This window comes from Kogia breviceps, chromosome 1, assembly GCF_026419965.1.
Source record: "Kogia breviceps isolate mKogBre1 chromosome 1, mKogBre1 haplotype 1, whole genome shotgun sequence".
NCBI classification, from domain to species: Eukaryota; Metazoa; Chordata; class Mammalia; order Artiodactyla; family Physeteridae; genus Kogia; species Kogia breviceps.
The window spans coordinates 105,928,366-105,941,399 of record NC_081310.1 but is presented as its reverse complement, the minus strand read 5'-3'; the positions used below and the strand labels follow the sequence as shown (position 1 = coordinate 105,941,399).

Genomic DNA, 13,034 nt, shown 5'->3' with positions numbered 1-13,034 from the left:
AAATGGAAGTTTATTTTTGGTTATGACCTCATGTTCTGTCAAAACAAAATAAAACAGAACCTTGAACCACACTCAAACAACATTGAATTCATTGCACTGAGCTTTTAAATACGAGCATCCTTGAGCAGGCCAGACACTGTCTGCTTTGCATGCCCTGGGTAAGGGCTGGCTTTTCATTGATTTCAAAAGGGACTTCCCAGCTGGATCCACTCCCGAGGGATGTTAAGCAAGACTGTATTCAGGGCCAAACTATCAAGACTGAATTCTCAAGGTTACCCAAGAAAGTGAGGAAATTCAGTAATAAAGGATAAAATGATAAAACCATGTTTTCAATTTTCCACATGTTTGCTAGGAGGTATTAGTCTCATATGCAAATATTACTAGCTTAATGGCTTCCCTTATGGTTATTAGGGTGTTAGTATAACTTGGAATTTTTTTCCTTCCTAAAGCATCTTTACTACTGAAATTTGAGTGCAATTAGAATATTTGAATGCAAAATCATTGAAATGAAATTAAAGTCATAAGTTACCTTCAAATGCTGGTGCTTTAGTTTTTCTTCCTCTATTTTCAAACGCTTCTGTGATATTTCTTCCTGTATTTTTCTTTTATCCTGAAATAAAAAGTGTTCCAGCATAATCTATTTTTTTCAATTTGCTTAAGTATGTTTCCTTGGGGATGCTGTCATTATCGAATGGCTGGCCAGTGGTATGCTCTTGGCATTGGTATGAAGCTGCTTTGGAAACTCCTATTTCAAGGCAAAGGAGAGCAAAGTGAGACATTCAAAGCATTTTACTGATGGAAAATGATATAAGGTGCTTTTTCAAAGAGAATTTAAAAATATTTTAATGTCTTTCCTTCCCCCCTCATCTTTTCTATCTTCCCCATTAAGTCTAACAAGATTGAGCTCCTTAGAGATGCAATGGAAAATGTGAACTTTAAGGAGGGAGTTTTGAAATAGGCATGAGGAAACATTGTGAGGAGAGAGACTGTTCCTGGCATAAGGCTGAAGAAACTGCTGGGTGAAAGATCTGCTTATGTGGGAAAACAGGATAGCGTTAGAGCTATCCTGTTAGAGCGTTAGAACACGAGGAAACTAGAAAGTGAGACTGTTTCCTCCTGTAAACCTTGCTATGGGAAGAGAGAGAGAGGAAAAAAAGGGATCAGATAATGCATGTTAACACTAAGAGGGCTTCTAGCAGAGGTTAAAAAAATTCATGGAGAGGTATAGTATCTTTCACCAAGTTTAAATTGCAATACCTTAAAATCCCAGATAGCATAACTATAGATACACAGAAGTTGTACTTTTTAGAAAATATAGCCTGTATACTATATAGAAAGCCTGGTTTCAATTTCTGGCTCTGCCATTAACTAGCTGTGTGTCCTGGGACAAAATCCTTAACTTTGTGCCTCATTACCTCATCTGTAAAATGGAAGTAATAAGGGCATCTACCTATAAGATGAGCATTAAATTAGCTAATATATGCAAAGGCTCCTAGAACAGTGCTTGACACATAGTGCTTTACAAGTATTTGTTTTAATACAATTAAGTAAATAAACACATAATCTGTTAATCACACAGAAAGCAACACACTAATTCTGATAATAGTTTCATGGGTCTGAAATGTTTTAGAGATTCCCTGTCTGGAGTTGTTTGAGACGTTTTACAAGCCATGCAAAAAGGCCCTTATTTCCTTTTTTTTTTTTTTTTAATTTTTTTTTTTTTTTCGGTACGCGGGCCTCTCACTGTTGTGGCCTCTCCCGTTGCGGAGCGCAGGCTCCAGACACGCAGGCTCAGCGGCCATGGCTCACGGGCCCAGCCGCTCCGCGGCATGTGGGATCTTCCCGGACCGGGGCACGAACCCGTGTCTCCTGCATCGGCAGGCGGATTCTCAACCACTGCGCCACCAGGGAAGCCCTATTTCCTTATTTTTTGACCAGAGGTGACATTATCCTCCATCTTATTTATGAGTTGTTTTTAAATCTGCTTTCAAAATTGAAAACTCCCAAAGGTAAACATGTGTTTCCAATGAAGACATCTAAAAGAATTTGGGGCTTCCCTGGTGGCGCAGTGATTGGGATCCCGCCTGCCGATGCAGGGGACGCAGGTTCGTGCCCCGGTCTGGGAGGGTCCCACACGGCTGGGCCCGTGAGCCATGGCCGCTGGGCCTGCGCGTCCGGAGCCTGTGCTCCGTGATGGGAGAGGCCGCAACAGTGAGAGACCCGCGTATTGCAAAAAAAAAAAAAAAAAAAAAAAAAAAAAGATTAAAAGAATTTGAAGCAGGCTCAGGAGGTAATTTAGAAGGAAGAGTTCCAAAAATATTTGGCAGCATTATTGAAACAAGTGCATGGCTTCTTGATGTGACTCCTTTGAAGGTAAATCTCCTTTTTGATGTATAAGTTCAGGTATACTTGTTGAATGTAACAGCATTCATTTGAACATACATTGCTGTCCAAATTTATGTCATGTTTCTCTTTGTGTGTAAGGAGTGTATATGACCTCATCTGTATTGTTTTTTAACTTTCATAAACAGCTCTTTTGGAAAGAAAAGAGCTAGGCAACAAGCATGGATACTGAGATTCACTTGTTTGTTTGGATGAAATCTGGTCATTAGGAATAAAAACTATGAAGACCTCTGTGAGTCAGGTCTCCATTATATCGCAAAACTGTTACCGAGCAAATATTGGTAATATTTTAAACTTATTGTGCCAAACATTTTGGTAAGTATTTTTCAGGCACTATTTAACCTAATAGTCATAATAACAGAGATATAATAATATTACACTTAATAGTCATGATAATAAAGAGATAGTGTAGTATTTTCATTTTATAGAAGATGAAATGGAAGTTTCCGGAGATTAACTAACCAATCCAGGTTCTCACAACTAGTAAGTGGCAGAGCCAGGATATGAAGCCAGGCAATCTGAGTTCAGCCTCTTAGCCAATTCACTATACCATTTTCCTGAGTGGGAAATTAGTACAGCTTCCCACATCTTCCCCATTGCCCTATCTATCGGGAAGTACTGAGGTCTGGAGGCCAGCACAACCAGCGCCGGAGGAGGGCCCCTCATTAGAAAGGAGCACATTTTTAGTTCCCTGTGTGCTGGTATGCAACTGCCCATCTCTCTCCGTGGACACCCCATAGAAAAGAGCACGTTATGTATGTGTGACCGTGACTGCTGCACCCAGCAACGCTTCCCCACCACTGCCGGTAACCAGTTGGGGTTGTTTGTTTCATCCTGAGGTTAGTAATAAGGTAATGAAAGCTGTGGGAAGAGGCAGGGCGTCTAAGTGTTTTGGCAACATGATGCTTATCGAAGGGTTGCTAAGGAATACCAATGTTTTGTCACTCAGATGTAATGTGATGCCTCTCTCATATCAGTCTAGGTAGTTAAGAAGGTAATTTTATAATGTTATGGGCATGACTCTATTTTAAGATAGGAGTACTTTTCCTCATAAGATATTCATCAGCAGCAAGTTATCCTTTTGCCAAATTTCATAAAGATCTATAAACATTACTGAAAAATATATGGCAACAATTTAGTTTCGTTATGGCAGAATAAATTATAAGTTTTACATGTAGTTCTATTGCTAGTATACTGAAAGTTATCATAGCCAGCTACTTCCTTCCCAATTATCATGGAATAAATGGATGTGAAATGCCATCTGCTTCCCAGAATTTCCCCAGAAGCTTGAGCATCTCTATATACACCTGTCATAATCCAGCACATCAGATATTTATTAATGTTTACCATTATGAATAACATATTTCTTTTTTTTCAACATCTTTATTGGAGTATAATTGCTCTACAGTGGTGTGTTAGTTTCTGCTTTATAACAAAGTGAATCAGCCATACATATACGTATATCCCCGTATCTCCTCCCTCTTGCGTCTCCCTCCCACCCTCCCTATCCCGCCCCTCTAGGTGGACACAAAGCACCGAGCTGATCTCCCTGTGCTAAGTGGCTGCTTCCCACTAGCTATTGATTTTATATTTGGTAGTGTATATATGTCCATGCCACTCTCTCATTTCGTAATAACATATATTTCTGTTTACTTCTTTTTTAAAAAATAAATTTATTTATTTTTGACTGCGTTGGGTCTTCGTCGCTATGCGTGGACTTTCTCTAGTTGCGGCGAGCGGGATACTCTTAGTTGCGGTGCGCAGGCTTCTCATTGCGGTGGCTTCTCTCGTTGCGGAGCACAGGCTCTAGGCACTCAGGATCAGTAGTTGTGGCACACGGGCTTAGTTGCTTCACGGCATGTGGCAGCTTCCCCGACCAGGGCTCGAGCCCATGTCTCCTGCATTACCAGGCAGATTCTTAACCACTGCGCCACCAGAGAAGTCCTGTTTACTTCTTCAGTGTTCAACTAGTAAAGACGTTTTGTTCAATGAACAATTGCTTAGATTTTCAGCTGTCTGACTTGGAATATTTTAGCAGCTGACACCCACAGATTCCAATTCTGTAAAAGCCTAGGTCTTAATTGTTTTGAAAATTAGTTTAGTAAACTTGTACAACTACAAAGCTATTGTGACCATCTATGATTCATTGATATTACTACAATCACATACTTGATAAAAGTAAGCACAATATTTAGGAGTGTGAGTATTTTAAAGATATTATTGATTAATGATTAGCTAATATTCTAAAATGCTTGAATCTATCAAGAAGGCAGGATTGATCCTGAGTTATTTAATTTTAAATTTATTCAGCACTTAGGGACTTCTATATAAATGCTATGCTAAGGTGATGTTAAGAGTTGTGCTATGTTTGAAAATTATTCAGAAGTAGATACTTTCACCAAGGAGGTTACATTGTCTTTAAGAAGGAAAATCATTTGTGCAAGGAACTATAGTCTAAGAAATAAAGTGATAAATGTCATTACTAAGGCACAAGTGAGGTCTTGTGAGAGTTGAGGGGTGAAAGGGAGTGGTTGTTTCTAGATGATCTGGTTAGGAGATGCTTTCAAGTAGCATCCAAATAGAGTATGTTGGGTAGTTGCTGGAGAGCTGGGGATGGGGAGGAAAGGCATTCACCTCTAGAGCTCATTGTGAGCAAAGGCCTGTTGTAGAAAATTGGGACATTATTTGGAATAGCAAGTCTGGAATCCAAGTTGTCGTACAGAGAGTAGTGGAAAATGAAATAAGAAAATGAGATGAGGATAAATCCTTAATAGAGAATACTAAAAGGCAGGGAAAGGAGTTTAGAATTTATTTACATATTGAGATAGGGAGCAATGAAAGGTTTTCAGAGGGAGAGGAATAATATAGTTAAAACCATGTTTTAAGAAGTTTAAAATAGCCTGATTTATAGATACTGAAGAAGACAACTTGAAAGGGATAATCAGTTAGGCTACAACTCATACATAAGATCAAGAGAGCTTGAACAAGAGGTAACAGAGGGTGGGGATGTCAGAGATACCAAGCAGTTAAAATTAGCAGGACTTGGCAACTGATGACATATGGATGCAGGAGAGGAAGAGGTCAAATGGGGTATAAGGCTTTTATATCCGGGTAAACTGAGAGGAGAACAGAATCACTAATAAAAATAGGAAATTCAGGAGAAGAAAGCAAATTTGGGAGGGAAGATGGTGATTTACACCAAGGTTGAGGTGTCTTTGGGACAACCTGGTGGAGTAACCTGGCAGGTAGTTGAAATGCTGGATGGAGCTAGATCGGAAGGGAAGTCAGAGCTAGAGATAATGATGCCAGAGTTTTGGAAGGGATAGCTGAGGCCAGGAGACTACATCAGAGCATGACAAGAGACATATTTATGTAAAGGAGAGCTAAAGACAGAGCCTTCGTGAAACACCTACATTTAAGAGGTATTGGAGGAAGGGAACCCATGCGGAAATTTATTTTGGGATTAATTAGACATTACTGATAATAGAACTTGGTGAATTCAATTAGGAAAATGGTTTCAGATTCATTCTGATAGAAGTATCTTGTAATTTCTTGACTACCTTTGCTGATATTTTCACTGTTTAAGGTCTCAAAAGAACAATAATAGAAGCTACTATTTGGATTTAAATACTACCAACAACACAAAACTTCCTGGTGAAATGCATATAATGATAACCTTGAAGGAAACGGATGTGCTAACACGATGCTCCTAGAATTGAATCCTGAGCATAGTTAGAGGTTTACTACATTTCAATGAAAGTAGATTTTTTTAATTCTTGAAAAATTATTTTAAAATTTCTTGAAAAAGAGGCAAATATTTTAAGAAGGAAGATAGATCATGAAGCATGGGTGATTTACAAATGGAAATATTGATACACAATTAAAAAATGATCTCAAGTAAAAAGAAAAGAGAACTAAATCAAACCAAACTAAATAGCTTAATATCACTGGGAGCTTCCCCAAAGCTCGTGAAACCAAGAATACAGATAAACAGGTGGTACCCATTTGTAATAGGTAAAAATACGTACAAATATGTAAATAAGTTACAAATTCACGGTGACAAGATGTGAAGCATGTGAAAAACATTGAGGACACAAAAAGCATGTGTGTATAAGTAAATATATATATATTCAATATGTTGAGAGCAAAAAGACTACTGCTGAGATACAGAGTGTAATATCAGCATGTCAGAGATAAACTAGAACTACTTCAATCCTATTTTACTTCCATTTTTTTTTTTTTTGATTAAGGAGAATAATCTTGATCCTGGAAAGGGTAGAACAAATATGCTTAAAGGGAAATCAAAGCCCAAGAAGATATAAAGCACCAAAGACAGAACTGCTCAGACTCGGATTTCATTTCAGGGAGCAGAAAAATGTATAGACATGACAGGAAAATATTATCAAGTAATCTTGGAATCTTGGGTGAAGTGAAGAGGCACCAGAAGGCTGAAAGTGGCATATGACCCAGTTTTTTGAAGAGAGAAAAAGGTGAATTATGAATATTTAATGACTGGTGAATGTATTGGTTAATACTTGGCAAAGTTGTAGAATGAATTATTAAATAGTCTTGTATTTAGACAAGGCATGTCTAAGAGATAGCATTCAGTTATTAAAAACAAAGCATTTAAGACTATTTCTTTTGCTTAATTTTTTAAGATCTGCTGCTATGATGATTATGACGGTTGTAACAATAGCTAACATTTATTGAGAGCTTTTTATGTGTCAGGAACTACTTAGAGCACTTAAATGTATCAACTTATTTAATTTTCCCCAAGTCTTTAGGAAGTAGGGACCACGTTTATCCCCCTTATGCAGGTAAAGAAACTGAGGAGCACAGGAACCTAAATCATGGGAATTCAGTGTATCTTGGTTTTAGTATGACTTTTGACAAAGTTTCTTATTATTTTTCTTTTGGAAATTTGTGTAAATGTGAACAGAGAGGAATATTTATTTGAAAATGATTGTCTTAACGTGTTTTTTAAAAAACCAATGCCGTATAAGGGATAGAAAAATAAAACTAAGCCCCTACCAGAGGGCAGACAACAGAAGCAAGAAGAACTACAATCCTGCAGCCTGTGGAACAAAAACCACATTCACAGAAAGATAGACAAGATGAAAGGGCAGAGGGCTATGTACCAGATGAAGGAACAAGACAAAAAACCCAGAAAAACAACTAAATGAAGTGGAGATAGGCAACCTTCCAGAAAAAGAATTCAGAATAATGATAGTGAAGATGATCCAGGACCTCGGAAAAAGAATGGAGGCAAAGATCGAGAAGATGCAAGAAATGTTTAACAAAGACCTAGAAGAATTAAAGAACAAACAAACAGAGATGAACAATACAATTAACTGAAATGAAAACTACACTAGAAGGAATCAATAGCAGAATAACTGAGGCAGAAGAACGGATAAGTGACCTGGAAGACAGAATGGTGGAATTCACTGCTGCAGAACAGAATAAAGAAAAAAGAATGAAAAGAAATGAAGACAGCCTAAGAGACCTCTGGGACAACATTAAATGCAACAACATTTGCATTATACGGGTCCCAGAAGGAGAAGAGAGAGAGAAAGGACCAGAGAAAATATTTGAAGAGATTATAGTCGAAAACTTCCCTAACATGGGAAAGGAAATAGCCACCCAAGTCCAGGAAGCACAGTGAGTCCCATATGGGATAAACCCAAGGAGAAACACGCCGAGACATAGTAATCAAACTGGCAAAAATTAAAGACAAAGAAAAATTATTGAAAGTAGCAAGGGGAAAATGACAAATAACATACAAGGGAACTCCCATAAGGTTAACAGCTGATTTCTCAGCAGAAACTCTACAAGCCAGAAGGAGTAGCATGATATACTTAAGTGATGAAAGGGAAGAACCTGCAACCAAGATTACTCTACCCAGAAAGAATCTCATTCAGATTCGATGGAGAAATCAAAAGCTTTACAGACAACCAAAAGCTAGGAGAATTCAGAACCACCAAACAAGCTCTACAACAAATGCTAAAGGAACTTCTCTAAGTGGGAAACACAAGAGAACAAAAGGACCTACAAAACCAAACCCAGAAAAATTAAGAAAATGGTAATAGGAACATACATATTGATAATTACCTTAAATGTGAATGGATTAAATGCTCCAACCAAAAGACACAGGCTTGCTGAATGGATACAAAAACAAGACCCATATATATGCTGTCTACAAGAGACCCACTTCAGACCTAGGGACACATACAGACTGAAAGTGAGGGGATGGAAAAAGATATTCCATGCAAATGGAAATCAAAAGAAAGCTGGAGTAGCTATACTCGTATCAGAAAAAATAGACTTTAAAATAAAGAATGTTACAAGAGACAGGAAGGATGCTGCATAACAATCAAGGGATCAATCCGAGAAGAAGATATAATAATTATAAATATATATGCACCCAACATAGGAGCACCTCAATACATAAGGCAACTGCTAACAGCTATAAAAGAGGAAATCGACAGTAACACAATAATAATGGGGGACTTTAACACCTCACTTACACCAATGGACAGATCATGCAAAATGAAAATAAATAAGGAAAGAGAAGCTTTAAATGACACAACAGACCAGACAGATTTAACTGACATTTATAGGGCATTCCATCCAAAAACAGCAGATTACACTTTCTTCTCAAGTGCAAACAGAATATTCTCCAGGATAGATCACATCTTGGGTCACAAATCTAGCCTCAGTAAATTTAAGAAAATTGAAATCATATCAAGCATCTTTTCTGACCAAAACGCTATGAGATTAGAAATGAATTACAGGGAAAAAAAGTAAAAAACACAAACACATGGAGGCTAAGCAATACGTTACTAAATAAGCAAGAGATCACTGAAGAAATTAAAGAGGAAATAAAAAAATACCTAGAGACAAATGACAATGAAAACATGATGATCCAAAACCTATGGGATGCAGCAAAAGCAGTTCTAAGAGGGAAGTTTATAGCTATACAAGCCTACCTCAAGAAACAAGAACTATCTCAAATAAAAAATCTAACCTTACACCTAAAGGAACTAGTGAAAGAAGAACCAACAAAACCCAAAGTTAGCAGAAGGAAAGAAATCATAAAGATCAGAGCAGAAATAAATGAAACAAAGAAAACAATAGCAAAGATTAATAAAACTAAAAGCTGTTTCTTTGAGAAGATAAACAATATTGATAAACCATTATCCAGACTCATCAAGAAAAAGAGGGAGAGGACTCAAATCAATAAAATTAGAAATGAAAAAGGAGAAGTTACAAAAGACACCGTAGAAATACAAAGAATCCTAAGAGACTACTACAAGCAACTCTATGCCAATAAAATGGACAACCTGGAAGAAATGGACAAATTCTTATAAATGTATAACCTTCCAAGACTGAACCAGGAAGAAACAGAAAATATGAACATACCAATCACAAGTAATGAAATTGAAACTGTGATTAAAAAACTTCCAACAAACAAAAGTCCAGGAGCAGATGGCTTCACAGGTGAATTCTATCAAGTATTTAGAGAAGAGCTAACAGCTATACTTCTCAAACTCTTACAAACAATTGCAGAGGAAGGAACACTCCTAAACTCATTCTATGAGGCCACCATCACCTTGATACCAAAATCAGACAAAGATACTTCAAAATAAGAAAATTACAGACCAATATCACTGATGAATATAGATGCAAAAATCCTCAACAAAATACTAGCAAACAGAATCCAGCAACACATTAAAAGGATCATACACCATGATCAAGTGGGATTTATCCCAGGGATGCAAGGATTCTTCAATATATGCAAATCAATCAATGTGATATACCATATTAACAAATTGAAGAATAAAAACCGTATGATCATCTCAATAGATGCAGAAAAAGCTTTTGACAAAATTCAACACCCATTTATGATAAAAACTCTCCAGAAAGGGACATAGAGGGAACCTACCTCCACATAATAAAGGTCATATACGACAAACCCACAGTAAACATCATTCTCAATGGTGAAAAACTGAAAGCATTTCCTCTAAGATCAGGAGCAAGAGAAGGATGTCCACTCTCACCACTATTATTCAACATAGTCTTGGAACTTCTAGCCACGGCAATCAGAGAAGAAAAAGAAATAAAAGGAATACAAATTGGAAAAGAAGAAGTAAAACTGTCACTCTTTGCAGATGACATGATACTATACATAGAGAATCCTAAAAATGCCACCAGAGAACTACTAGAGCTAATCAATGAATTTGGTAAAGTTGCAGGATACAAAATTAATGCAGAGAAATCTCTTGCATTCCTCTACACTAATGATGGAAAATCTGAAAGAGAAATTAAAGAAACACTCCCATTTACCATTGCAGCAAAAAGAATAAAATACCTAGGAATAAACCTACCTAGGGAGACAAAAGACCTGTATGCAGAAAACTATAAGACAGTGATGAAAGAAATTAAAGATGATACAAACAGATGGAGAGATATACCATGTTCTTGGATTGGAAGAATCAATATTGTGAAAATGACTATACTACCCAAAGCAATCTACAGATTCAATGCAATCCCTATCAAATTACCAATGGCATTTTTTACAGAACTAGAACAAATAATCTTAACATTTGTACAGAGACACAAAAGACCCCGAATAACCAAAGCAGTCTTGAGGGAAAAAAAGGGAGCTGGAGGAATCAGACTCTCTGACTTCAGACTATACTACAAAACTACAGTCATGAAGACAATATGGTACTGGCACAAAAACAGAACATAGATCAATGGAACAATATAGAAAGCCCAGAGATAAACCCGCACACCTATGGTCCACTAATCTATGACAAAGGAGGCAAAGATATACAGTGGAGAAAAGACAGTCTCTTCAATAAGTGGTGCTGGGAAAACTGTACAGCTACATGTAAAAGAATGAAATTAGAACACCCCCTAACACCATACACAAAAATAAACTCAAAATGGATTAAGGACCTGAATGTGAGAGAGGACAATATAAAACTCTTAGAGGAAAACATAGGAAGAACACTCTTTGACATAAATCACAGCAAGACCTTTTTTGATCCACCTCCTAGAGTATTGGAAATAAAAACAAAAATAAACAAATGGGACCTAATGAAACTTCAAAGCTTTTGCACAGCAAAGTAAACCATAAACAAGACAGAAAGACAACCCTCAGAATGGGAGAAAATATTTTCAAACAAATCAACGGACAAAGGATTAATCTCCAAAATATATAAAGAGCTCATACAGATCAATATTAAAGAAACAAACAACCCAATCCAAAAATGGGCAGAAGACCTAAATAGACATTTCTCCAAAGAAGACATACAGATGGCCAAGAAGCATATGAAAAGTTGCTCAACATCACTAATTATTAGAGAAATGAAAATCAAAACTTCAATGAGGTATCACCTCACACCAGTTAGAATGGGCATCATCAGAAAATCTACAAACAACAAATGCTGGAGAGGGTGTGGAGAAAATGAACCCTCTTGCACTGTTGGTGGGAATGTAAATTGATAGAGCCACTATGGAGAACAGTATGGAGGTTCCTTAAAGAACTAAAAATAGAATTAACATCAGTAATCCCACTACTGGGCATATACCCAGAGAAAACCATAATTCAAAAAGACACATGCACCTCAATGTTCATTGCAGCCCTTTTTACAGTAGGCAGGTCATGGAAGCAACCTATATGCCCATCAACAGACGAATGGATAAAGAAGTTATGGTACGTATATACAATGGAATATTACTTCGCCATAAAAAGGAACGAAATTGAGTCATTTGTTGAGACATGGCTGGATCTAGAGACTCTCATACAGAGTGAAGTAAGTCAGAAAGAGAAAAACAAATATCGTATATTAACGCATGTATGTGGAACCTAGAAAAAGGGTACAGATGAATCGGTTTGCAGGGCAGAAGTTGAGACACAGATGTAGAGAACAAACGTATGGTCACCAAGGGGGGAAAAACCACTGTGGGGTGGAGATGGTGGTGTGATGAATTGGGCGATTGGGATTGACATGTATACATTGCTGTATATAAAATTGATGACTAATAAGAACCTGCTGTATAAAAAAAATACTATGCCCAATAAAAAAGTAAACATAAACATACTGAGCTAATTTTCTGAACCAGAATTTCAAGGGTGAAGTGGGTGTGCACTGGAAGACTTGTTGCTAGAAGCTGCTCCAGGCGACTTTAATGAACAGCCAGGTTTGGGAACCAATGAAATAGAAGATGACCAAGCCAAGATTTCAAACATCTTGTCTGGTAGGAAAAATGGACCCAAATTAATGATTAATTTTATTATTAATAAATGTACACTATGAAACTTATAGGATATGTTAATTGCAGAACAGTTGAAAAATCTAGACAACTTTAAAGAAAAATATAAAAATCTCCTATACTCCCACTACTTTAGAAATAACTACTATGTACATTTTGGTGCATTTTATTCCAATATTTTTTCAGTATACCCAAAACACAGATATGCAAATTTATACAAACACACATGTGCAAACCACGCAAGGAGACCCATACACACAGTTTTGTGTTCCACCTTTTGCACTTAATATTGTGTCGTGAGCATTTCTCATTTAATTGAATTTTAATAATAAAAATATTGAATTTTATTC

At 37.0% G+C, this 13,034-nt stretch overlaps 1 protein-coding gene across 5 annotated transcripts in view; it reads right to left on the bottom strand.

The window, feature by feature from the left end:
• Nucleotides 1-13,034, bottom strand: part of PALMD (palmdelphin) — a 54,892-nt gene that overhangs the window by 29,777 nt on the left and 12,081 nt on the right. For 2 of the 5 annotated variants that reach the window (XM_059077560.2, XM_067040314.1), the window contains exon 3: nucleotides 530-610. In XM_059077560.2, coding sequence (XP_058933543.1) covers nucleotides 530-610 — 81 coding nt within the window. Of the gene's footprint in view, nucleotides 1-529; nucleotides 746-4,148; nucleotides 4,302-13,034 lie in introns of all 5 variants that reach the window. The other 3 variants (XM_067040329.1, XM_067040323.1, XM_067040318.1) reach the window with 2 other exon arrangements.